This window comes from Rhinichthys klamathensis, unplaced genomic scaffold (assembly GCF_029890125.1).
Source record: "Rhinichthys klamathensis goyatoka isolate OS25496 unplaced genomic scaffold, OSU_Roscu_1.1 h1tg000281l_1, whole genome shotgun sequence".
Lineage (NCBI taxonomy): Eukaryota > Metazoa > Chordata > Actinopteri > Cypriniformes > Leuciscidae > Rhinichthys > Rhinichthys klamathensis.
The window spans coordinates 2,851,308-2,877,462 of NW_026606800.1; the positions used below are offsets into that span (position 1 = coordinate 2,851,308).

The 26,155-nt window shown below is 38.8% G+C and overlaps 2 protein-coding genes across 2 annotated transcripts; both read right to left on the reverse strand.

Annotated features, from left to right (window-relative positions):
• Nucleotides 1-1,124: 1,124 nt before the first annotated feature.
• LOC130103132 (uncharacterized) lies at nt 1,125-3,265 on the reverse strand. Its single transcript, XM_056269330.1, has 3 exons — nt 2,530-3,265; nt 2,218-2,427; nt 1,125-1,590 (listed from the first exon to the last, which is right to left on the reverse strand). Exons 1-3 carry the CDS (start codon nt 3,248-3,250, stop codon nt 1,130-1,132), a joined length of 1,392 nt encoding a protein of 463 aa, XP_056125305.1. The 5' UTR covers nt 3,251-3,265; the 3' UTR covers nt 1,125-1,129.
• Nucleotides 3,266-8,159: 4,894 nt separating this feature from the next.
• tdrd15 (tudor domain containing 15) lies at nt 8,160-25,034 on the reverse strand. Its single transcript, XM_056269492.1, has 3 exons — nt 24,930-25,034; nt 10,919-16,521; nt 8,160-8,183 (listed from the first exon to the last, which is right to left on the reverse strand). Exons 1-3 carry the CDS (start codon nt 24,950-24,952, stop codon nt 8,170-8,172), a joined length of 5,640 nt encoding a protein of 1,879 aa, XP_056125467.1. The 5' UTR covers nt 24,953-25,034; the 3' UTR covers nt 8,160-8,169.
• Nucleotides 25,035-26,155: the final 1,121 nt, after the last annotated feature.

Below are 26,155 nucleotides of genomic sequence, written 5' to 3' on the forward strand. Positions count from 1 at the left end.
GCACACCCTGGAAACCTGGTGCTGATGGTATGAGTATATTTGGGACCATCTGCAGTGATGCTCCAGGTGCTGATGGTGTCAGCAACATCTGACTCTGCGCTGGTGCCTTGGGTCTGAGAGGGGGTCGCCCAACAGAAGTCTGCCTCTGCTTTGCCTGACCAGCTGTGCTCTCTGGTAGCTTGTACTGGTGCTGCTCCCCTGGTTGTTCTGGCTCAGTCCGTAGACGTTTGGCAACCTGGAGAGGCTCTGGAGCTTCAGGGAGGGGCTGAGGCAACTGAATACCCTGAAGCAGCACAGACAGCTCCTGCTTTTTCTGTCTTCTGTTATACCACTGAATCAGGGTGTTCTGGTTAACCTCCACCAGCTGCATCGATGTTCCTCCCATCACCAAGCTGTTGCCCAGTACAAGCTGCCTTATCCTGCGATAGTCTTGCAGGATCAGAGACCATCTTGACAGGGCTCCCTTGCCTTTTCTTTTAGGGCTTGGGTGGACAGTGCAAAGTCTGATGAAGATGGTCTCCACCAGACGGCAACAGTCAGGCCACTGAGCAGGTGAGCTGCTTGCACCCAGCACACATCTGGTGGTGCTCTCGACACCAGGGTGAGTGGGCCTCTTCGGGACTTTGAAGCGTCCACTCAGCAGTCTCTTTCGGCATCGACTGTCATACACCACCCGTTCCTTGTCCCGGTCATCCAGGTTCTGCCAAAGAGCAATAATGGTGTTGGCTTCCTGGTTGGTCAGGCTGAGGGCTGTGTGGGCCCGGAGATCCACCAGATATTCTGCCAGCTGGTCCACATGTTGATAACCCGGGACATTTTGGTAGTCAACAGCCTATTAAAAAACACAAACACGCAATACAATTATTACATCACATCTGTCTAATGCATAATTCCATAACTGATTGTGTTATTTTCCTGTTTATCACCGTAAAGCACTGTATAGTACAAAGCAGAGAGCCCCATTCTTGACATTTTCTTAACATGTTCTTTACAAAGCACCAAATAAATAAAGATGACTTGACTTGATGTGTATTTGCAGCTTACAAATGAATTTAGGCTGTACTTTTACATTTAAAATATGTGGAAAGTCTGTATTTAAAGCACTGGATGTTAATTCATCATAATTATTCTAGTTAATTTGAAAGACATGCAAAGGACTGGTATTTACCGTCTCTTCTTCATCATCATCCTGACCAGCATCCTCTGGATCTGAGGGGAGAGTTGAAACAGATGTTTCAGAGGGAACAGGTGTGACGGCAGTCCCTGAGGGTCCAGGTGATGAAGGAGACTGTGTGAGGACAAGTTTGGGGTCAGGGACCAGTGAAGGGGATGTGGAGCCCAGTACAGGTGTGGCACTGCTGGTGACCAGGGTGGAAGAACCCAGTGTCAGTGTGGAAGAGGGCGGTGACAGAACAGCCTCCGGATCTGCTATTGTGTGATCCTCGCTGATGTCACAGAAGCCCTCATCTTCATCTCGCTCCTCCACACTGAGGTCCTCAATGAGCTCTGCTGTCTGCTCAGAGTCCGGATTCATGTCCTGCAGTGCCTGACCAGTCTGCTGGAACAGATACTGCACTCCAATGAGCTCACCTGAAATAAAAACAATAAACAAACAGAAATTAAATAGAATGTTGTGTATCATATTTGATACATTAGGCTTTTGTATTAGGCTAGCTCATATAGTGTGAGAATATAGAGCTCATCGTCAAGGAGAAAAAAAAAACCAGTTTTATTCAGAGGCCCAACACGTTTAATTATGGGGGCAAAACATGAAATGAAATGCAATACAATGGTGACTGAGAGAAAAGTCTGATGATAATTTTGATATTTACATGTAACATGGTTTTCTAATCAAGTGAACCCAAGCTGTCATTACATATTTATTACATATTACAGTCATTACATATTACTAACAATATAAAAGTTATTCTTACAATTACTTTATAAAAATCAGTAAAGGTTTCACAGTGAAAAGAAACGTGAAGCACGAGCTGAAGGTGGACACTTTTACAATAATATTAAAAGACTATAATCAATCAGACGACAGAGGCCATGTTTCCTGAAAAGTTTTGACCATGTTGATCATTTAGAGGCCTTTAGAAACTTGCATATCAATTATGATACAATCGACTCTATAGGATTAAATCTGACATATAGACGGAGGTTACACAGAAATTGCAAGTTGATAAAATAAAAAATATATACAATAATTCTCACCGGTGTAACATGCAGGGGGACAAAACGTGGGGACCACTTTCCTGCCAAACAGCTTTTCATAATTGCCGTTTACACAGTGAACAAGTTCTCCTGTGTAGCTGCGCAAAGCTGATGGCTCCGATGACAGGGAAGCAGCCTCCCGGTCCTGGTTCCACCGGTGTAGACCCTCCAGCAGATAAATCTGAAAGTTCAGACTGTTTGCACTGGTCCCTGTAAATAGACACAACAGTGTTTAGGGGGTGTTAAAGAAACATACAAAACACTTAATGCTCTTTCTTTACACATGCACAGTGTGTGTGACAAAGACAATACCTGGGATGAAACGGTTCAGGTGTAAATGAAAGGACTCGAGAGAAGTGGAGCCTCTGGCACATCTGTAGGTCTTCAGAAGAACGCCTCCCTTGTTTAGACTCCCTGTCTCTGTATAGAGCACAACACCAGGGGGGTCTTGAATGCATTTCACATGCTTCTTCTGGACATTCCAGATGTGCTCCATCCTTTCTCGGTCCAGGAGAGGAACACCCAGGGAGTCTTTGCCCTTGCTGCTCAGGAGCTCTGTGAGCAGCCGCTCAAGGAGAAGGATGGTAGTCTCCTCTCCACAGGTCCTCCTCCGGCAATGGAGTGCCAGCTCATCCCTGGTAAGATGCTTGTTGACATCTTCATCTGTCAGCGCAGGCCAACCCTGGGATAACAACAGCTCTCTCTTTGCTTTGCGAAGCATAGAAACATCAGCCGCATCCCACTCAAAAATGCACGCTGACAGCCGTGACATGAAGATGGGATACAGCTGATGGGCATCAGTTGTACACCCCACGGCAATCCTGCGCATAAAATGCCAGATGTCCAAGCGAATCATGAGATCAGGCCAACCTCTGAATCTGGTTTTCAGCTTGGTCTCACCCACATCAGTGCAGCAGCCACAGTCCACATACAAAACAGCAGGTGGATCCACACTAGCCTGCTGGTACCTTTTCACCAGACCATCGACCATCATGTCCAGTCCTGCTCCTTCCTGTGCTGTCAGCACACTCATGAGCACCTGACCAAACTCATTGCCAACTGAGGTAAGCCAGAGTCCCGTTCCCCTTGCCGTCCCAGCCAGCTTCTTAGTGATCTGCAGTAGATGACAGGAAGCATGCAATGTAATGAAACATCACACCATGTAGAATATGATACTCATGCTCTGATAATGATATAACAGTAAACACCATAAATGAACAAAAATCCCCTGCTAACCTTTTTAGTGGAATCCATTTTCAAGACTGAACCATACGTGGATGTTATCCTTGCATGGATTTCATCCAGTCTTGTCAGGATGTCTTGGCTGTACACGGTGAGCAGCCACTTGCAGCTTGGCACCACTGTAGGCTCTGGGGGTTCCTGGAATGGTATTTGCAACACCCCGGGTCGTTTGAGGAAGTCCACACATTGGGTGGTGTACCGGGCCATACGCTGGAGCCACTCCTCGCTGTGGTTCTCACGCAGCTGTTTGATGACCCGCGTGGGACTGTTGCCTAGGCCACGCTCACGCAGGAGCCGAATGACTCTCATATCACAGGCATACCTTAGGAAAAGCAAAATCCACACATTCATATATTTTACATGTTTGATTTGTAAAATATTTGCAAATATATGTGATGATGGTCTATCAACTGGATGTGGAATGAAAGTGTACTTACTTCCGCGTGAGGATGACCCGAAATTCAGAGCGATGACCCAGATCCAGCTGTTGCAGGACAGTCTGACTCCAGGACACATGCGAGGCTTTACATTTGGTACAGATGAGGGTTTCTGTGACCATGTTGTACATCCTATCGATGTCCAGAACCTGCCGTGCCCTTTTGTGCAGACCGCCTCCTGTTAGCTGATGCTGCCCGCAAGCAGAATTGGGACAGACAGCCTTGATCTTCCACAGCTTGTACGGCATCCACAGCAACAGAGCATGACAAAAAAATCTGTCTGGAGCTGGAGCCTGGTTATAAATAAGTGCTGGCTGTGGTGGGTAATACCAGAGCTGTAGGTTGTCTCGAAGCTCTGGTTTTCCCTTGGGCCCCATTTTAAAAAGCCTGCTGGCAATCCACCTGTGGTCCTCTGGCGGCAAGGTCTCCGACCACAAACGGTGCAGTCGAACTGCAGATGGAGCTTGCAATGACGCCCCGGAAGGAGCAGTCTGTGAAGGAAAAAGAAAAAAACATTTAGTCTAGCAGGTCATTTATTTAATTAGCGCTTTATCTATCCAAGTCTACCCTCACATAAAATAGAAAATATTGGATGTCAATTACGTACTTAAGGAAATTTGAATATAATTGGTACATTTGTTCCAAATGTTTTCAGAATTGTGTCAGCTGCTAGCGCTATTTTGTGCGACTCTAGTGAGTTGTGACAGTTAATATGCAAAATAAATTATTTTAGACCAATAGAATTTGAAATTGCGTACCGAGACAATACCGCAAGACTCAGGACTGGTCACATCTGCAGTGGTTCTGGGGACAGAGGCTGGAACTCCAGGATCTTGTGTCTGTAAAATCATGCAGTGAAATATAATAGATTTTGTATATATAACAAGAGAAACAGTCAAACATACCTGTCCAATAATTGTAACTCATCCTGGATGGAATTATACAATGCTGTTCAAAAGTCTGGGGTCAGTAAGTTTATTTTATGTTTTTGAAAGAAGATTAAAATACAGTCAAAAACAGTTATACTGGGAAATAATATTGCTGCTTATTTTAATGTATTTTCAAATGTATTTATTAATGTGTCATTGCTGAAAAAAAGTCTCAATTTACTGAACACACAAACTTTTGAACAGTACTGTACATAAAATCTATTTAATTCAAAGAGTATATAGTACTGTTATTACTTCATTATTGTAAGATTTCCTGGAATACAAGATATGTGTGCACAGGAGTGGAATGTGTATTCATAGAATGCAATGTGGATTATGCCAGTACTTACAGAGACAGTGGTGCTTGGTGTAGGGGCACTGGACACTGCTGTGCTGGGTTGGTCATCAACCTGAGATGGTCTCCTAGACACACTTAGATTTGGCTTTGCGGCAGAAATGTGGGACCCACCAAATCTTGGCTTGGTAAACTAAAATAGGGCAAAACAATTTCAACTAAATGACAAAATAAGCTGTAACAGCACAGTGGCAGAAAATATAATTACATTTTTGGTAAATGAGAAAATATCTGTTGTTTCAATATTTCATATAACTAAATTAACTGCTTTCTTGCTGTACATTTGTTCATATTACAACCCTCTGCTACTTATATAGATTGAAGCAAGCACAGTTAGAATAGAAAAATGAGTGGGAAGACATTGCTAGAATGTGAGTATTATTGTAATTCAACAGGTACCTTTTAAAAATGACATTGATTCAAAACTAGTTTGCACATAGCTTGTAAGATAAAGTGTTTATTAACAGTAATTAAGGTTATACTTGAAAGTAGATGCATGATGACTGAATTAATAATACATGTATTAATAAAAATGTTATTACCATTGACAAACTTGGTATTATCCTAGATGTCACAGATGCAGTAGGCCGTGGCTGGGGCTGGAGTCGAGGCTGAGGTTGACTCTGCTCCATGACCTCCTGTGCTGGTCCAGTAGCGGCAGACTGTTGCTCCACAACCATTGGTGCTTGTCCAGTAGAGACTGTGGCCTGCTTAAGACAACCAAAAAAGACATCAGCTTCAATCACTTTTGAACGAGAAACATTTATTCAGTAAATTATTATTATTATTATGTTTTAATACTTGCAACATCTTCACATTGTTACCTTTTGAGTGTGAAAACCACACGTGCACTTTGGGACCTCTCTGAACAAGGTCGTCTGGCCGCGAGACTGCATCGGACATTTTTCAATCTGTAAACATTATGACACATGTCATATACACAATACATGCATTTCAACTAAACCGGAATGGCAAACTAATCTACTGTCATTTTCCATGACGTGTGTCATATTTATTTTTATTCATGTTCTTTGAAGGGGAGATACAAACTGTAAAATTAGAGAGAAAGAGTGAGGAACATTTCACACGGTAACACTTTACTTGAAGGGGTGTGCATAAGACTGACATGACACCCTCATAATCATGAATATGAAGGAGGTTTTATGCATGTTTATGACAACTGCCATTAAGTGTCATTCGGTCAATTATGACATTTTTAATGCAAATATGACATTTTTTGAGATGTCTTTGTTATGACAACTTGACATTAACCAATACATCATAACTGGTCAGTGTCATAACAACTTGACAATACCAAGATAACATAATATGTCATAAACATGACATAGCAGATTAATTATCAAACTTAAGAAACCACTTAGCTTTATAGGTTAACATTACATTAAACTGTTATGTGGTTGGTCATGAGGCCATTATAACTTTGTCATGAATGTTTTTATTGACCTCAACTACAGTGGTACGAATTGAATTTGTCATTAAAATGTCATTTTTACATTCAAATGTCATTTTTATTCCTTACTGCCATGCAAAGGTGACAAAAGCACACTCACCTTTTGATACACGTCATGCCACTTTTTCTGTCGAGGAGCTGGCCTGTTACCCTCATTTGATGGCCAAACTCCTGTGCTGGCAAACTTTTTTAGCCTTGAAATCCAGTCAGCATCCGACATGGCTTTATGGGATTTTTTGCCCGACATTCTTTTATTTTTTGGGGGGGGGGGGGGGGGGGGGGCTAGGTAAGTTAAGGTTAAATCGTTTTGGACAAAACTAGTAATAATAAAAAGGTTTTCTTTAAAAAAGCACACACGACATATTCAAATATACAATTACATTATTCGTTCTTACCTGTTGTCCGAAAATAACGTTAAATTTACCGAAAATTTTGTTTCGCAGTCCTCCGTTCAAATTATGCAACCTGACCCCCCTGACAGTGATGCTCGACGTCTAACTGAACTTTTTTTACCTCTGACACGCCCCTGAGGATCATCACTTCGTACCGCTCCGTACACTTTCGGCTCAGTTCGGCAACTTGATTGACACTTGGCTATCTTCCTGACTTCACCTAGCGGTGATAAGCATAAACGTGCCGTCGAGATTTCTTTTTACTCTGATTGGTCAAATGTCGAAAATTATAAGAAAATCTTGTACTCTGATTGGTCAAATGTCGAAAATGATAAGAAAATGTCAAGAATGGCGCTCTCTGATTGGCTGCAAATGTTATAGCGCGTCTACGTGATTGGCTGTGGCGTTCAACATTGTTCAACATTATCCCCATATTGTCGGACTATCCTTCGGCAGCTGGCGTTCAGGTCGCAGTCTCCCCTGGAGGCGTGGGTTCGAATCCCACTTCTGACAACAAACTTTTTAACCAACATCAACATTATGCTTTTATTGTGTTTCAACAAAACTGGAAACATTACCATCTTCACAAAAAAAAAAAAAAACACAATGTTTTTACACAGTAAAATCAAACTGAGGTCAAATGTCAATCCTTTTAATAATAAAAAAAAGGTTTTCTGTTCAGATCTTAAAGCCATCATAGCAATCAAACTGATGGTATATTTCATCAGTCACACGTGTCCATTTAAAGTTACACAAGATCTGCCAAAAAAGCTGCAAATTCACTCCTCTAAACCTAGATTCTTTAATCAAAAATAATGTGATAGAGTTGCATGGTTAAAATGTTTTGATTTTAAGATCTTACTATGACTAATGTTTGAACAATACAACCTCATAAAGCAAAATGCTCTATTTTTCCAAAACAATTAAAGAACATCATAACTAGAAGGTTAAAAAACAAAAACAAAAAAAAAACAGCCTTTCCAAAACTGGATTATTCTTTGATACAATGCAGAGCGTAACCCGATAGCTTCTCGGTTCTGAAATAAACCAGTGGGAAAATTAAGTTCATCTACATACTAAACATACAGAGAATCAATCAAAATTTGTAATACTTACATGAGCCTTCTCACATCAGTGCACCTAAGAAATTAAAGAAAAAGACATAGGTTATTTATTAGGGCTTGGTATTGACACAAATTTCACAATTCGATTCGATTTCGATTGACAAGCTTGAAAATTCGTTTCGATTTCGATTCAATATTGATTATTTTGGATATCAGTACAATACATGGAAAATGTTCTCAAGGAAAACAAATCTATGGGAGTCAGTTGTAGCCTACTAGGCTTCATTAGCCTACTATAATATGGAAGGTAAAAATTAAACAAAATTGTATATCGCTGACTAACGAGTTTATGGTCACTGGATATGTTTCCGATTACCGATAAGTTGTACTCAGTTGTACTTATAACACACTTTCAGATGCTCATTCATGTGTATTTCACACTGTAATTGGTATTATTAAGGCGAAAGAGAAGATCATGTGCTTCTCTGGAGCAGAGCTATGCCAGAGCGATCTCACGCCACAACGCCAAAACTGTATTTATGTTTTTGAATTTCGTGAGAAAATGGACGTAATTTGAAATCTGAGACTTTGTTACATATCAATAGTAACAAAGCACAAAGATTATTGTGATTTATTGAATTGGATGCGCGCTACAATGTTTCATTCATTCATCAACTGAAAACAGGATGACTAGCCTAATCGATTCCTGGGATTAAAGAATCGATATCGGTTCATAAAAATGAGAATCGATTAAAGGAACACTCCGACTTTTGGGACTTTAGCCTATTTACCTTATCCCCCAGAGTTAGATAAGTCCATACATACCTTTTTCATCTCCGTGCGTGCTATAAGTCTGTTTGACGCACCCACCGCTAGCCTAGCTTAGCACAAAGACTGGATGTAAATGGTTGCAGCTAGCATACTAATCCAAATAAGTGACAAAATAACGGAAACATTTTCCTATTTACATGTTGTGATTTGTATAGTCACAGAGTGTACAAAAAACAAAGTCACATGAGACACAGACATATTTTAACCGTATAAATACTGGGAACTATATTCTCTGAAGGCGAAGCACTGCTACTTGGGCGGAGTGATAACCGCAGCACCTGAGACGTACCGTGGTAAGGAGCAGAGAGCGCGTCTCAGGTGCTGCGGTTATCACTCCGCCCAAGTAGCAGTGCTTCGCCTTCAGAGAATATAGTTCCCAGTATTTATACGGTTAAAATATGTCTGTCTCATGTGACTTTGTTTTTTGTACACTCTGTGACTATACAAATCACAACATGTAAATAGGAAAATGTTTGCGTTATTTTGTCACTTATTTGGATTAGTATGCTAGCTGCAACCATTTACATCCAGTCTTTGTGCTAAGCTAGGCTAGCGGTGGGTGCGTCAAACAGACTTATAGCACGCACGGAGATGAAAAAGGTATGTATGGACTTATCTAACTCTGGGGGATAAGGTGAATAGGCTAAAGTCCCAAAAAGTCGGAGTGTTCCTTTAAAGTCGAGAAATCTGTATTTTTTACCCAGCCCTATTATTTATAGGTCTTTAGAAAACACTACCAGTTAAAAGTCTGGACAGTAGACACAATTTTCTGATTTTATATTATATAATCTTTTAATCTAAAGTCTTAGATTTATTTTCAGAGGATATTTCCTTGACTTATTTTCTGAATATTTTAACCCATATGACCACAGGAATCTAAAGAGATTTTTGTTTTACCAACAATGGCCAGTAGGTGGAACTATCACCAAACTTCACAGGTATACTTAGCTCAAAGTGCCACTAACACCTACTGAGCTTTGTTTATGTCCAAGCATTGCAGAACTACAAGCTAAATGTTTTTTTGTAGAGCAGACAATATGGAATAAAAGATATTTACATTTTTTTGTTGTTGAAATAATCAATTAGTTAAAAAAAAAAAAACTTACAGTAGCTGTCAAAAGTTTAGAATAATTATTTTTTATGTTTTCTAAAGAAGTGTTCACCAAGGCTGCATTTATTGAATGAATGCAAAATATCATTAAAAATTAAAATAACTGTTTTCTATTTGAATACATTTTCAAATGTAATTTATTCCTGTGATGTCAAAGCTGAATTTTCAATCATTACTCCAGTCTTCAGTCACATGATCCTTCAGAAATGCTTTCAAATTTTTTTTTTTAAATCTGACCAGAAATATTTGAATGTTATCATTGTTTCCACAAAAATGTTAAGCAACAAAAACTTTTCATTGATAGTTCATTGATAATAATTATTAATGTTTCTTGAGCAGCAAATCATCATATTAGAATTATTTCTGAAGGATCATGTGACACTGAAGACTGGAGTAATGATGCTGAAAAATTCAGCTTTGCATGACAGGAATAAATTAAATTTTTAAATGTATTAAAATAGAAAACAATTATTTCAAATAATAATTTACAAAGTTATTGTTTTTACTGTATTTTTGACGAAACAAACGCAGCCTTGGTGAACATAAGAGACTTCTTTCAAAAACATTAAAACAATGTAATGTTTCCAGACTTTTGACAAAGAAAAATAGATCTTGTAGAAAAATAGACTTGTGTTCTACTATAACCTATTCTGTAACATTATATAGAACTATATATTTTTTTTCTCCCCCCCCCCCCCCCAAAAAAAAAACATGAGAAATTGTTAAAAACAGTGTAACCACCCAAAAGTTACCTCGAATAATTAACCCCTAATTAAGAATACGTAGGTGTGTCCAAACATCTGACTGGTAGTAACAGAAAAGACAGTTAAATTAAAACAATAAATCAAAATTTTTTCATTCTCACTCACATTGTTTGATACCTGATGGTGGACTAAGCATTGCCCTCTCCACAGGTCCAAGATGATCACCACTGCTGTTCAAAGGGAATGACGTGTCTTGCTCCACAAAAGAATCCTGAGATGACTTTTGATCAAACATGGACTCATTTGAAAAGATCTGCTGAGAACATGTGGCTTTGCATGTGTGCTCAGTCATTATGGATAAAACATTCACTGTGGTGGAGATGTCTTGTTTTTTAGACTCTCTATTGGCTCCTTGCTCTTGCTCAAACCTGATTCCAAGCATATTATCGATATACATGGCATGATCAGCATCTACTAACTCTTTTGCGAGATTTCGCTTTCCCGTGATAATGTCAACCTCCCATTGTGTCTCAGAAACAGGCTGTCTGAAACGGATCTGTAGGTTCCCATGACACATACAGTTCTGGAAGAAAACAATGGCATCATCAGACCAGTCCGGGCCATTGGGTTTCACTCCCCTCAGTAAACAATGATAGGTGACTTTAGGTAATCTACCGAGCTCCTCTGGAAGTCTTTTAAGCTGGCAGACATCGTGTAGGGACAAAACTGAATACTGCCCATAGTCAACCAAGTTTATGAGCACAGAAGTGGAATCGCACTGCACGATCTCGGCCCTGCACCATTTTTTCTTCTCCGCTGATTTCACCAAACAGCTCGCACCAGGAACAAAATCAACCTCCGGTAACGGCACCAAAACTTCGGAAAGGTTCTCAAGAATAGCAGAGACAGTATCTACAATCAAAAGCAGGTCTTCAAGAATGATGTAAAATTCAGATGGGGTTGTTACTGCAGCTGCAAATCCTTTGTATTCAAAGTTCATTTGGACAGGGGCCTGGAGTAGGGTCTGTGGTCGATCCAAACTGATCTTTGAAGAAGTGTCTGGGAAGGGACGATGGTCATCAACAACAAGCAACCCATCAGTACTTTCCACTGCCTCAATATCTTCCACATCCTGCAGAGCAACGCTAGCAGGTGACTTGGAGGTTTCATGATCATTTGCATTAAGTGTAGAAACATTTTCCTGCAACTTTCTTGAAGTTTTAGTCACTGGTATGCTTGTGTCACATGGTAGTTTGGAAAGAACCACGTCCTTAGGCTTTAAGTTATTTTGCCTCTTCTTGTACTTTCTATTCCAAAAGACATACGTCGGGAAGTAAAAGCCAGCTTTCTTAATTTGCTTTTTTGGAACTGTCTGATTGTTTCCAAGTTCACATTTGCGTTGTGTGTTTGACTTTGTCTTTTGCTGGTAGGTTCTAACTTCTGCATGATTCTTTTTGAGTTCACATTCGCGTTGTTGTGTGCATAACTCAGTCTTTTGCTGGAAGGTTTTAACTGATTTAGCCTTGTGGGAGTGAGAATCAGTTTGGTTTTCACTCTGGGACACTTTTGGCAATTTGTCTTGGCTAGACAAGACTACATCTTTGCTCTGATCACCATCATACTTTGAGTTCCCATGCATGTGGCCATCCTCAATCTTAATGCTCACTTCCCATGAATTTTCAAGCTTTCTAATTAATTCTACCATTAAAGGCTTGCCAACTGCTTCCTTGATAAAAGAGTCGTCGTTTTCAAAAGAGTAAGGTTTCGCAAGTGTGCACAGAGTGCTCAATCTGGGCTGAGACAAAAAAGTATTGGTTAGCATATGGACATTCTTTCTGTCGACAGTTGCAGGATTGCCATAATCAATAAACTCAACTGCTAAGCGGCCACAGTTTGAAACGTTGGTGACAACAGCTCTGTACAAAGCCAAGTCTTCTTCATACTCGGCGGCAACAAGGTCTCCTACTTTTACTTCGGTTGCCACATTTTCCATGTTATCCTTGAAGACAGTGCTGTTTAGTTCTTCACCCATTTGAAGGATGTTTGTTTCATCGTCTTCCATCTGGATAAAGAAGCTTTTAACAGAACTGCAATGAGAGATGAAGCCCACGCCGCGAGAACCTGGTTTCATTTTGACAGCAGGAAGATCACATAGTTTTGGCAAGTTCTTATGTGATGGCACTACTTTAAGAGAACAGGTAGTGTCCTGTAGTTTCTCTTTTATTGCTGCTTTATGTTGCGTTTTGGGAGGTTTTATGGGTTTCGAAGTTTGCTTATAACCCGCTTTAGTTTTACCACATCCCCTCTGTTTGGTGTTCACTTTACTGTTTAAAATGCAGACATCCGCTTCTTCTCTGTGGGAATCTAAAGCAGGTTTACTGACAGTCAGATTACGTTCTGCCACACTGCAAGTTGCCGTGAGCTCTCTGACTTTTTCATTGATGTGCACATTTCCATCATAAAGATCACAGACAAAATGTCCATTGTTGTCCCTTGACATAAACTTGGCCTGGAAGGATTTGTTGAGGATGTCAGTCTCAAGCCACATGTTGACTTCTGGCAAATGTTCCCCCTCTGGAACATTCAAAAGGCTGCATCTCAGAGCCTGCATTGGTGTCATCAATAAATCAATCGCTGTTTTGGGAATTGGTATAACATTAGTCTTTTCAGAAATTTGCTTATCACCATAATCAACAAAGAACACACTCACATGTTGATGAGATTGGACGGGGTGTGTCAGAGCCCTGTACCACTGGCCGTCACAGAAATATTTGGCCAGGCAAACATTACCGCTGCAGTTGTCAGATGTCGTAGTCAAGAGCTGACTTTCTTCAGCAACTCTCTCCATCAGCGCATCAAGGATCTCTGTATTCCTGTCGAGCTGAAAATAGATTTCCCAAGGACTGCAAACTTGAGTAACATGCACCAGTTCTTCGCTTTCAGAACTCAAGTTGAAAGATGAGTAAATGAAGGAACGAGGATACAATGATGAAATTAGCTGCTTTGGAGATTGCATTTCCACCGCAACACCTTTCTCTAAAAGATACGTGGTAGCCTGTTGATGAGGTGTATGAATGGTGACCACATAAAGGAGACCTTTTCCTTGCTCATAGAGCTGGGAAAGAACTCTGCATATACAGGGTGAATCCTCAGACACAAAATCCTTGAACAATCTGCATGCTTCTGAATTCCAAGAACTTCCTCCAACAGGTTCAATCAAGTTCAAACTACATCTAAATGCTTGTTCATGAAGTTCAAAGAACTGTGGTGCAAGAGCTTGGATGTTTTGCATCCTTTCCTGGAGAATGATGCCTAAGTCGACCAGGATCAAGCGGAGTTCCTCATTGCTTTTTCCTAATATGCATGCTCTATGCCATCGGTTATCCTGTGGAGACTTTACTGCACAACATCCTGCTGGCGTTTCAAGTGCAACTGTGTGCGTTTGGTAAAATGCCTGCATCTCTTCCATCAATTTGTCCAGATCAACTTTTGTGCTCTCATTTTGGCACCAAAAGTCAGATGGAGAATTTATATGTAAGAAACTGACACTTACTTCAGATCCAGGCTTGAAATGCATCGGTTTGAAAGCCTCAGCAGAAACGACCTTCAGTTGTGGCATCACATTTGGAGTACGTCTTTCAAGGTCATTCTGTTGTTCCCACTCTGGTTTCAACTGATTTGGATTGGGTGAAGAGGTGACTTTGCAAAAGGTCACCACATGAAGGTCCTTTCTATTTTTTTTCTTGCTCAGAGCATTTCCTTTGTCTTTACATGACTTCTCCGCTTCAACAGATGCTAATGCCGGGTTGTATCTCCAATCCAGGGCCATTTTTGCTGTTGTCATGATGTTTGCAATGCTATAGCTATTTTCAGCACCTCTCTCAAAAAGATCAACAACATATTTTGCATTTCTTCTGTGAATGGCATGAACCACCAAGGTTTTGTTTGATGTGACTTGCCTGAAGAAGTCGGATGCTGTGGTTGTCCAGATGTCCTCAAATGGAGCCACATGCGCTAATGCACATTTCAGTGCAAATTCTGGATGAATGGCAAACTTTGGGGGAAGCTTCTTTATTAATATGTTTGGCACCTTTTCAGTGTTTCCAAAGTCAATGAAAAACACCTCAGCTCCCTTTTCCAAAGTATCTACTACAATGGCCCTGTAGTAATGCATGTCTTTTTCGTACATTGCACAGCAAAGTGCACCAGGCACTGGGTCTTCAAAAACCTCCTCTTTCAACTGTAGTTTGGTGAAGTAATTGGTCATTTCTTTCGTCATGTTTTCAAACTTAGGATTTTGTTCTTTGGTCCTTATCCAGAAATGTTTTGGACTCTGGACATGCACAATATAGCCCTCAAAAATAGAACCATCAGGTATCGATTGACTAGAAACTGAATCAGAAGTCTGGACCGCTTTCGTTTCTGTAGCATACATCTTTGAAAGGATATTGTGGGGAAAGTTGGACTTGCTGTCAAAAACTTTTCCAAGGAGTTTAACTTTGGCTTGCTCCTCTGAGTGTTTCTCAGCAGTGCTCAATGTGACCAAGTAGAAGTTCTGATCTTTGCAAAAGTCATCGATTGCAACCTCTAAAGCTTTCCCCAGCAACCCGGTTTTCAGAGCCACTAGTTGTTGGTTTTTGATGGTCTCATCTGGTTCTTCCAAGCATGAAAGTGAACATGAGAATGCCATAATCGGTGTTGAGATTAATTCTGATGGTAGCTGCAAGATGTTTTCAACTTTCACAGATTCAGAATAGCCACTGTCGACAAACACAACTTGGACCTGGGAGTTGAGGGGAAGACATTGCACAAAACCTCTGTGCCATTTTTCATCTTTCCCTTTGATTGCACAGAGCAAGCCAAGATTTTCAAGTGGTTTATTGCTTGGGTAACCACTGACTGATTCACATGCACGTGCTAATTTATCTGACATTTCTTGAAGGTCCTTGTCTGTGGATGACAGTCGGCAGTAAAATAATCCAGGATTCACGGCAGCAGATACAACAACTCTTACTTTTTGACCAACTTTCAGCTTTGGGCCATTAAGTGAGAGAATTTCTTCAAAGCCAAGCAGGCTTGAGGATTTGAGACAACATTCTTGCCCTATTTGCTTTTCAATCAAGAGATCAGGGACAGATTCATTGTTTTGTAGAACTGGTTCCCCAATAAGAATCTCAACCAGTAGCAGAAATGTACTAGTGTCCACATGTCTCCCAAGCCTCATTTTTAAAAAGTCACGATTAATGTCCGGAACTTCAAGAATGAGGACATGGTATGGAAGACGGGCGTGGATGTATCCTTTGATTTGGCTGCCTATCAAGGAAGATAAATAGTTCTCTGTCAAACTGTCCCATCGGTTCTGGACTGGCAGTATATTGGCAAAGAAACCGCAGACAATCTTTGGTGGGAGCATTAGGAGTGTGTCAGATATAGACGACAAATGGCTGGGCTCAACAATCAACACATCTCCATGGTCTAGCAAAAACATGTGGAACAAATTGTTCTGTATGTTTTGGACTCTTCCTCTGTACCAGCGACCAGACGCTGCATCTTCTACCAGGCAAACTTCTCCAACCTGACCAGAAACTTTCGATTTCACAGCATTTTGAATTTCAACTTGAAGAATGTTGTAGTCCAGTTCACAGATAGTCATATATTGGCCCTGAAAGTGTATCAGTGTCTCCTCAGGACTACAGTCAATGTGAGTCAGCTTCAGCTCCACAGGCCACAAAACACATGGAGCAGGGAGCTTTGTCTCCTCTTTTGGCCTAAAAAAAATAAATAATAATTATGGTTACAAAACTTTCTCATATAGCGTCTGCATTCAGCAAATATGCATTTATATAATTTAAACAAGTCTTTGAATATCTAATAAACATTTAATTTCACAATCCTTGTAGCTGTGAGATCTTCTGAAGGCCCATTTGTAGACAATAGGGCTAGGACAATAAATTGATGCATCGTGAATTGAGAAATGATTCTGAATCGATTCTGAGATTTGAGAACAGCAGGTGGCACTGGCATTTAAAAATATATATATATTTATTTTTTATGTAGCAAATGCAAACCTCTATTGCATCTTGCCATTTTGATTTTTGTTTTTTATAAGTTGTAAAAAAAAAAAAAAAAAAAACCTTAATGAAATACAGTATTGTTTAGTTGGACTCTATTGGTCAAAGACTCGTACTTGACTAAGGTGGATTCGAACCCAACACTAAACGTGTGTACTCTGCCCCTGCGCAACTTAAATGTGGACAGGAGAGTTCAGCTGTCACTACAGACAAATGAACAACAAACTTTAAACCCTTGATTTCAAACTATGATGAGCTATATCCAGTTGCACACTGTCATATTCCAGTCATTTTCATTGTGTGATGTATATAAAAATGTGCTACCATGAAACTACACAACCCAATTTTTATATATAGGCATCTAGTGGTCACAACACAATAATGCATATAATATTAATAATTGTTCCCACCAAAAGGCCTGTCTGACTGCCTCCATTTATTGGCCCGCCATTGTTTCATAATGAACCAAAAATATTTTAAAACTTCTCATAATAACCAGGAACGTGTTTGGGAACTAGGGCTGCATGATATTGAAGTACAATATGTTATGCGATAATAATTATTTAATTTTATACTACAGGGCTGTTGAATGGTTGATTCTGATTGGTTGAGAAACGTTCTAAGGTGTGCAATTATTTTCAGGGAAACGCACGGCTAAAGTAGTTCAAGGCAGGTCTTGACCGCATTACAGTTCCATATCACTTTGCGTAGTTAACTGTAATAACGGAAAATAGGATACAATTCATAACAAGAAAAACATGCAGCCACATGCGCTTGATCTGCAATTTCCGATGTCTAACTTCACAATCGATGGACACATGCAGTTTAATTTTATAAAATAAAGTATATAGCCCTATATAGTCAATAGAAAATTAAACTGAATAGGTCTATAAATAATTGATAGTCCTGCTGCACGGGTTTTCGTAATTATTGCAGATAATAGGCTATAACAAATTAATAATTATTGATAGGCCTATACTTGTTAATAGGACGTTGTGTTTCATTTATTACTGTCAATATTAGGAAAAAAACATGAATGAACTAATTAAAATGAATTAAATTAATTAATAAATAATAACATTGAAGCACATGCTTCTCTCTCTCTCTCTCTCTCTCTCAGCGCGCTGTTCAGCCCGTTCAGTTTAAAATCTTCTGCAGTCGATGGAAACAGTCAGAGAATGTTTCAGCCAGTCGGTAAGTATGTCCATCATTAGTCTGCTATCAGTGCCTCAAACCTCCATTACTAACTCTAAAATGACGTTTTGAAATTAGCAACGGAGGCATGGGATTAGATGCGCAAGAAATTAGTCCTACATACAAGAGCGTTTTAATGACAAAAACTTCACAAACGTCTTGAAATACATCATTTGAACAATGTTTCGGGGTGTGGTAACTGCAGTATAAGCGGAATAATTGACTTCAGACCGTTGAATTATTAGAAAAAATAATGACAAATAATAACTCCGCTTCGCGTCGTGACCGCATTACCACCTCGAGTGTGCATTATTTTTCTAATAATTCAACGGCCTGTCGTCAATTATTCCTTACATAACGTTAAATAATGTGATATGATAATGCTTTAAGTGTGTAAAAAACATTTGCTGCAGTCCGGCGTTTTTCCTCTTTGTCGCCATCTCTGTTCGAAATCTCTGTTCGCGGAATTATCAACTTTACGCGAGTTGTACTTCAACACCCTCGACACCTCACAGCACGGAGGAACACAATGTTTGAGGAGAGTGTGAGGCTGTCAGTCACCGCGTCGGTGTGGATACTGTCATTCAGAATCACAGATTATTCTTTTTGGAAGTATGACCAACATAAGAATTTTCACCGGAAAATGTCATTTGAACTAGTAAGAAACATCCACCTTTGTTCTGGTTCTGACATTGCAGTAAATCGCGCTGATTAAATCTAACAATCGCTTTTAAGTTATCATATCACGCAAAACCCAGCAAATTATACTTTGTTCTCAAATTGTTAACAAACCGAACGATTCCTAGGACCATTTTTCTGCCGACAAAATCCGCGCTGGCGCGATCACCACAACGTTACGCAACATCAAATGGCAAACGTAATGAAAGCGGAACGAAACTGCGCTACTCATTAGGGGTGGTTAATCTGTCTGATTTCCCGATTCGATTACGATTATTGAAGTCCCGATTCGATTACAGTCGATTTTCGATTATTAACGATTCTCGATTAGCGATTATTGATTTTCCATTTCACAACAGTAAACGAAAAAACACTACAAAGTGATTGCAGTATTAAAAAAAGTCAGCTGCTAAATTACTTAACTCTTTTATTGAGTAACAACAACTCAAAGCACTTTCTGTGTCGTGTAGTTATAACTTCAGAATTATTTGTATGTAGCTTATGAACACAGAAATGAAATGAACTTATTATGAACACTAGAAGACAGAAATGAATACATCACATTGTGTTGTGACTCATCAAGTTGAAGGAAACAATAACAAATAAATGAAAGGCTTATTTCCTTTAGGAAGTAGATCAGAACCAACATACTGTAGAAATTGGACAATTTTCTTCTAGAAAGACAAGGTGTTGTTCAGGTGGAGGAAGACTGCAGGTTGCAGTCGAAACATGTCAAGGTAAATAAAAAGTTTATAATGCAAAAAAATGTTTGCATTATATGCGGTTAGAACAGCTGTCAGCAGCGCGTCCTCATCCATATCAAGCGCCTCGTCCCCTGAGAGGCGGCGGCAGCGCGGGCGGGAGCCGGCGGCTGCGAGTCCGGGAGAGGGGGCGGAGAAGGAGAGATAGACGCTCGAGGGAGTAATTCCGGCGAGCATTTGCATCAGAAAACGACAGCAGTGCAGCCCGCAGGGTCAACATCGGAAGTGCGTCGCTGAGCTCACAAACCCCTGAGGGCAAGAGCTGCGTGTTCCTGGCCCAGTCAGAGAGCGCAGATCACATGGCGGTCTCCGTCGCTGTGCGGGGCTCTGCACGCGCCGCAGGAAGTGCAAAGCATCTTGAAAAAGACGCTCGCTGCTCTTTTAGACAGTACGTTTTGCAAGAAAGGATCCGTCGCCGGATAGCATAGATCGCACGGATGGCTGAAGGTGGCGAAGACGGCCGGCTTCTTCAGGCGCTGTCTTGTCGCTTCCTCGACGGCGGCGGCGGCTTCTCTCTAGATCCAGCGATGCGGCAATAATAATAACGCAAATTTTTTTTTTTTAATAATAAAAAATCGATTTTTGAAAATTTAATAATCGATTCATAATCGTCCATAACATACTCGCGATTAATCAATAATCGATTTTTTTAACCACCCCTACTACTCATTATATTGTACTTAACGGACCATTTATCAGTTCGGACCAGCAACATCTGTGCAGCGCAAGATCAAGCGAAGAGATCCAGTGAAGAAAACATTTGAATTCGCCACTGAAGTAATAACATTGCTGCGAGATCTAGTGAGAAGCATTCAAATTTCTCCGTTATTAACCGTAGATCTCTATTAGATCAAACAGCGCTGACGTGGGAACCAGGAGGAACATTTTGCCGTGAATGAACATGGATTTAATGTTGCACTTCAAAATTCAAATATTATATAAATATATATTTAAATGTTATTTTTAATGTGATTACCAAAACATTATTTGTTCATCCTTCAATGATTAACCCCATTTATAAACCTGAAAGTTTCAAGATGTAGGAAAACTCAAACTTATATAAAAATATTTTTTCTTTTAATAAATAGGAAATTTCTCTGGCATTTCTTTCTTTTTGCTGTATCGTATCAAACCGAACCGCGAATTTTGTGAACTGTTACACCCCTAATGTATATATGTATATATATATATATATTCTCATTATTTTTTTTAAAAGACTTTTTATTTTTTTGTTTACATGCCTGCCGGGTATGTTAAGTTGAAGTGCTATTTGTTTTTATATTAGACTTTTTCTATATTTACTGTTGCACTAAAGTCCAAAAGTGAAGAATTTATGTTACTTATTACTTGATTGTTCAAGCTACCTCACAGAAGTGCTCTGTTTGTTAACAGTTGTTGAATGTTAAAATAAGGTGAATCAAATAAAAAATAAGGAATATCCTGGATCTGGGTTTTTTTCACTCTTCTTTATTCTTTTCTTATGTATTATATAAGTATCGGATCGGGACTCGGTATCGGTAGATACTCAAAATCAAATGACTCGGAGGCAAAAAAACCTGATCGGGACATCCCTATTTTTTTCTGTAAGTTAGCCTCTCCGAAGTCCGAACGAAGTCTTTTGCATTTTACAGCGGGTGAATCTGTTGTCACTGGTGATTGTCGTTTGAACCTTTCTGGATCCGCCATCAAATTGATAAGTTTAATTAAATCAAGTGCAGTGAGAAAAGGCTATAAATCTCCACCTCCAACATCCTCACACGCAATATAGCCTACTAGCCGAGACTCCTTCTTTATGTGTACAGATGTGACGTAATGACGCAAAGACATGCTCGAATCTCCCGCGGAAATCCACCAGTACCACTAAAATTAAAAACATTACAAGCTTACCGCTTTGAATCGAGCAAAGGCAAGCAGAGAGTTTTGAACACTGGCTGGTTATGTATTTTCTCAAATATGTATTTTGGATCATTTTTAACCCCAAAAAAGCTACGGACTGCAGCTTTAAATTATATTTAAATATATTAAAAAATGAAATTGATATAACCATAAATTATAATGTCTAGGGTTTAGGGTTTCAGGTAGGCCTACATTCGTTTTATTTAACAACAGCAATCGAATTAATCAAATATACAAAAAAACACTGCTTAGTTTTCACTGTATGAATTACATACTGATTCTTATTAAAGCTACAAAAATGATTTAGTCAAGAGCAGTGAATGATTTTCTATTTGTCTTTTGTTGTTTGATTAATATTAACCACACAGGCGGACGCAGGTTTATTAGACTGATGCCACTTTAATAGCTGCACGGATTTAATAAAGTGTTACACGCAAGCTTTCTTTCTCAACTGTTTAGTCCACTTAAGGCATAACTGACCGTGAACACTCACCAAGACGGGCATTTTGATATAATTTTGTGTGTATTTGACCATTTGAACCCCTTAAGTTAAAGCCATAGCCATTACATATTTAAAACAGTAATATCCTATACTAAACCTATGACAAACTATATATCATTTGAAAGCTTACAATCTGTAGTTTTCATATTTGGTGATTCTCAAAATAAATTACAGAAGAGCCGTAATCTATCAATTTGCAACAAGAATATTTTCATACTCCTAAGGCGTGTGACCTTTATTTTGAAATAGTGATAAACATGAAAATCATGAAAGAATGGTAGAAACCTCAGTTTGTTTTTATGCCAATAGTTCAGGGCTCTAGAGTGCGACCAATTTGGTCGCACATGCGACCAAAATTTGTAAGGGTGCGACAAGAATTTTTCCTGGGTCGCACCAGTGCACCTAACGTTCTCGCATGATCGCAATCGCATCCGCTGCCTCTCCACAAACGAGTCTTTTGTTCTCCTTGCACGCTTGGTTGGATCATATCGTGGTCTAAACCAATCAGAGATAGAGATTGGGTGGGTCTTTGCCTCTGATTGGTTGTGGTTCAGATATTCCTGTAGGACTAAAATGCTCCGTGCAGTGTGATTGAAATAAATTGCGACCTGTCACCTGAGCACCAGAGAATCAGTTACGGCAATCAGCAACATCAGCTAAATAAACGCAGGAAAACAGACGACGAAGAAACTTTTAAAAATGTAGGCTTTGAACTAGGTAAAAAATATTGATTTCTCGATTCTCATTGATTTTTACGAACCGTTGGGCTATCAGTTGATGAATGAATGGAACATTGTAGCGAGCATCCCATCCAATAAATCGCAATAATCTTTGTGCTTTGTTACTATTGATATGAAACAAAGTCTCAGATTTCAAATTAGGTCCATTTTCTTACGAAATTCAAAAACATAAATAGTGTATTGACGCTGTGGCGTGAGATCGCTCTGGCTCAGCTCAGCTCAAGAGAAGCAGCAGTGCATGATCTTCTCTTCCGCTTTAATAATACCAGTTACAGCGCGAAATAAACATGAACGAGCATCTGAAAGTGTGTTAAAAGAGAGTACAACTTATCGAAATCCGTATCATGTCACATGGAATCGCTCAATCAGTGTTTCAACCGTGGAAAGACGTCAGTAAAACGCTTGTAAACAATGTAATGTAACGCCACATTTACCTCAGAAAAAACATATCCAGTGCCCATAAACTCGTTAACTAGCTAGAAAAATTAACTCTAGTCTAGAGGAGCATTGTGCCTAATATATGCACCATATTACATATTCATTATAATTTATGTTTTTCAATATTTAATGCATGTTGTTTGAAAAAAATCTGGCAAGTTTTTATGCAGCCACCATTTAAATGTTTATATTTCATATAACTTTATTATTATAAAAAAAAGTGTAATTTAGGTGTTTGTGTACAAATCAGGTAATTTTTACCTTCAATATTATAGAAGGCTAATGAAGCATAGTGGGCTACAACTGACTCCCAGTTTACAGCATTAGTTGAGATTTGTTTTTCTTGAGAAAATTTGCCATGTACTGTACCTGATATCCAATATAATCAATATTGAATCGAATTGTAAAATTTGTGTCAATATCCTGCCCTAACTTGAACAATGTAAAAACAGCACTTTAATTTAAAAAAAAAAAAAGATTTATATTTTTATATACAGTATAATTGTGCTTAAAAACAAAACAAAAAAACTACACCTTATTCTTGTTTAAAAGCATTTACATAATATACATGAATATATGGAACGTGATAAAAAGGTGACCTTGAAATTGTGGCGTTAAAGGCGACACGAGGAAAAATTTGAGTGCACCTAAATTTTGTGCTGGTGCACCTAAATAAAAAAAGTTAGGCACACCAATGCAACCAAGGCAAAAAGTTAGTCTGGAGCCCTGTAGTTCAAAAGATAACATCCATTAATTTTTTTTTTTTTAGAAAAAAAGGTCTGAAAATGTTTTAAATATAAAGAAAACAATTATAGATTAACCATTTGCGATGCGGCAGCGAGCTATAACGCACATACGTGTTATTTTTATGTGATTGTTGAGGTTGAATTCATATCGAAATATGCCAAACTCCCCTTAGTACTTCTACTTCATAGGATGTCTACTTCATACATTGTATGAAAATTGTGGAAATAATGGTTCAGATCACTCAAAACACATATGGAAATAGAGACGCCCTTATTTTGGCAGTAATGGAGTCTGGTTGTGACCTAGTGAAAAAGTTTGGTACTGCGCCCAAACAAAATCTTACTGAAAGCTAATTTTTTGAGATATCAACCTAAAATTTGAAACACAACTTGTTCAGAGTTTTTGCTTTGATTTTCTTGCAGTTTTGGAAAAAATATATTTTATATAAAATATGAATAATTAAATTTTTACATTTTCATTAACTCAAACTTCTTAATTCACTTTCTTAATTTATTTAACTTCTACAAAAATCTGCCAAATGTCTTCTTTACAACAAGACCAATCTTACATCTATATTCCAAAGCATTCTTGAAATACAACAATTTAAGTTCGGATTGTGCATTTTCATGTTTATTCAAAAAAGGGGGCTCGCCACTTAAAGGGTTAGTTCACCCAAAAATGAAAATTTGGTGGTGTAAATATAATTATTTATAGGAACAAGTGGTCATACATGGCATGTGGGCTTTAAGGTTACACCACCTTTAGAAGCATTTTAACAATTCTGTTGGGCATTTTTTTTAGATCATGCCATTGATCTTATACATACATAAACATGCATAAATCATTACTTCTGCATGTGAAAATATTCAAGTGAATGGATCATCGGTTAAGTGTTGCCAAGTCCGAGGATTTCCCGCGGAATCGTGCTACTGAACAAAGTTCCCGCGGGTTGTTTATCTAGGTGCAAAGTTTCTGGATGCAAGCTGTCGTAAAAACCCTTAAACCGCCCAGTCTAGTCCGCGGGTTTAAGAGCTAGGTAGAAGTTTGGGTAAGTTTTGGACGTGATTTGGATAAGATTTGATTTGCAATAGGCGGGCTTTGTTATGCAGACCTGGCAACCCTGCATCGGTTATTCAGTCAAAGCCTTACCTCTCCATTTGACTCGAAGGCATTTGAATCCAATCTAACCATGCAGTCCTGGTAAATGTTCAAGTACTGAGCACGTCAGCCACAGCTTGGGATGATGGAGGTCAACACACTAATAAAACAGCGTTAATACAAATCATAACGTTAATATATGGACCGAAATACCTGCAATAGAGTCATATTAGATTGTAACGTGATTTAGGCTATCAGAATTGCACGGTCATGCAAGTAACACTTGATGATTCTATGATTTACATTTTAATACAAAAACTATATCCATAAACAGTACGGCAGTTCATCATTTATGAATCATTTAAGCAGTATTTTCTGAATGACACAACTGTCGAATCTGTCGACATGACAGATTTTCGACTTCATATGTATTTGGGTTGAAAAGTAGTTTTCTACGGTGTTTTTTTATGAATACCGAATACATTAAGTATTATTTACAGACAAAGTAGTTCTTTTGTCTGTAGCATTTATAAATTGAGTAGTTGTTTTTGCATTAGTCTCTGACAAAATTATCTTACCCTCTCGCGCATCATGTTTTCTGCAGAATACGCGGCCTTGGCACGTGCTGTAAGAGGAACGCTAAGCTGTAAACTCGTGGGCCAATCAGGAAGCGCCTAGCTACACATTCAAAGAAATTTTAGAGGACACCGGGGCAAGTTGTCACTCGGGTAGGTTGCCTGGATCTCTATAACTATTTGGCTTTGGATTCATGTCCAATTAAACAAATGTTTGTTTTCAAGCTAGTTTCATTGCTACTCTTGGGTGAACAAGTTAACGTAATAAAAGCAAAATAAATTTTAAAAATTATATTAAAATGCATATGAAGTTAAGCATATGAAACATTATTATTTATTATGTTTTTTATAAATACAGGAAAAAACTACTATTGTGAAATATTATTTCAATTTAAAATTATGGTTTTCTATTTGAATATACTTTAAAATATAATTTATTTCTGTGATGCAAAGCTGAATTTTCATCAGCCATTACTCTAGTCTTCAATGTCACATGATCCTTCAGAAATCATTCAAATATGCTGATTTGATGCTCAGTTATTATAATGTTGGAAACAGTTGTGCAAATTTTTTTAAACCTGTGATACTTTTTTCAGGATTTATTTGATGAACAATAAGTAAAAAAGCATTTATTTAAAATAGAAATATTTACTATCAATTTTTAATCAATTTAACACATCCTTGTTGAATAAAAGTATTACT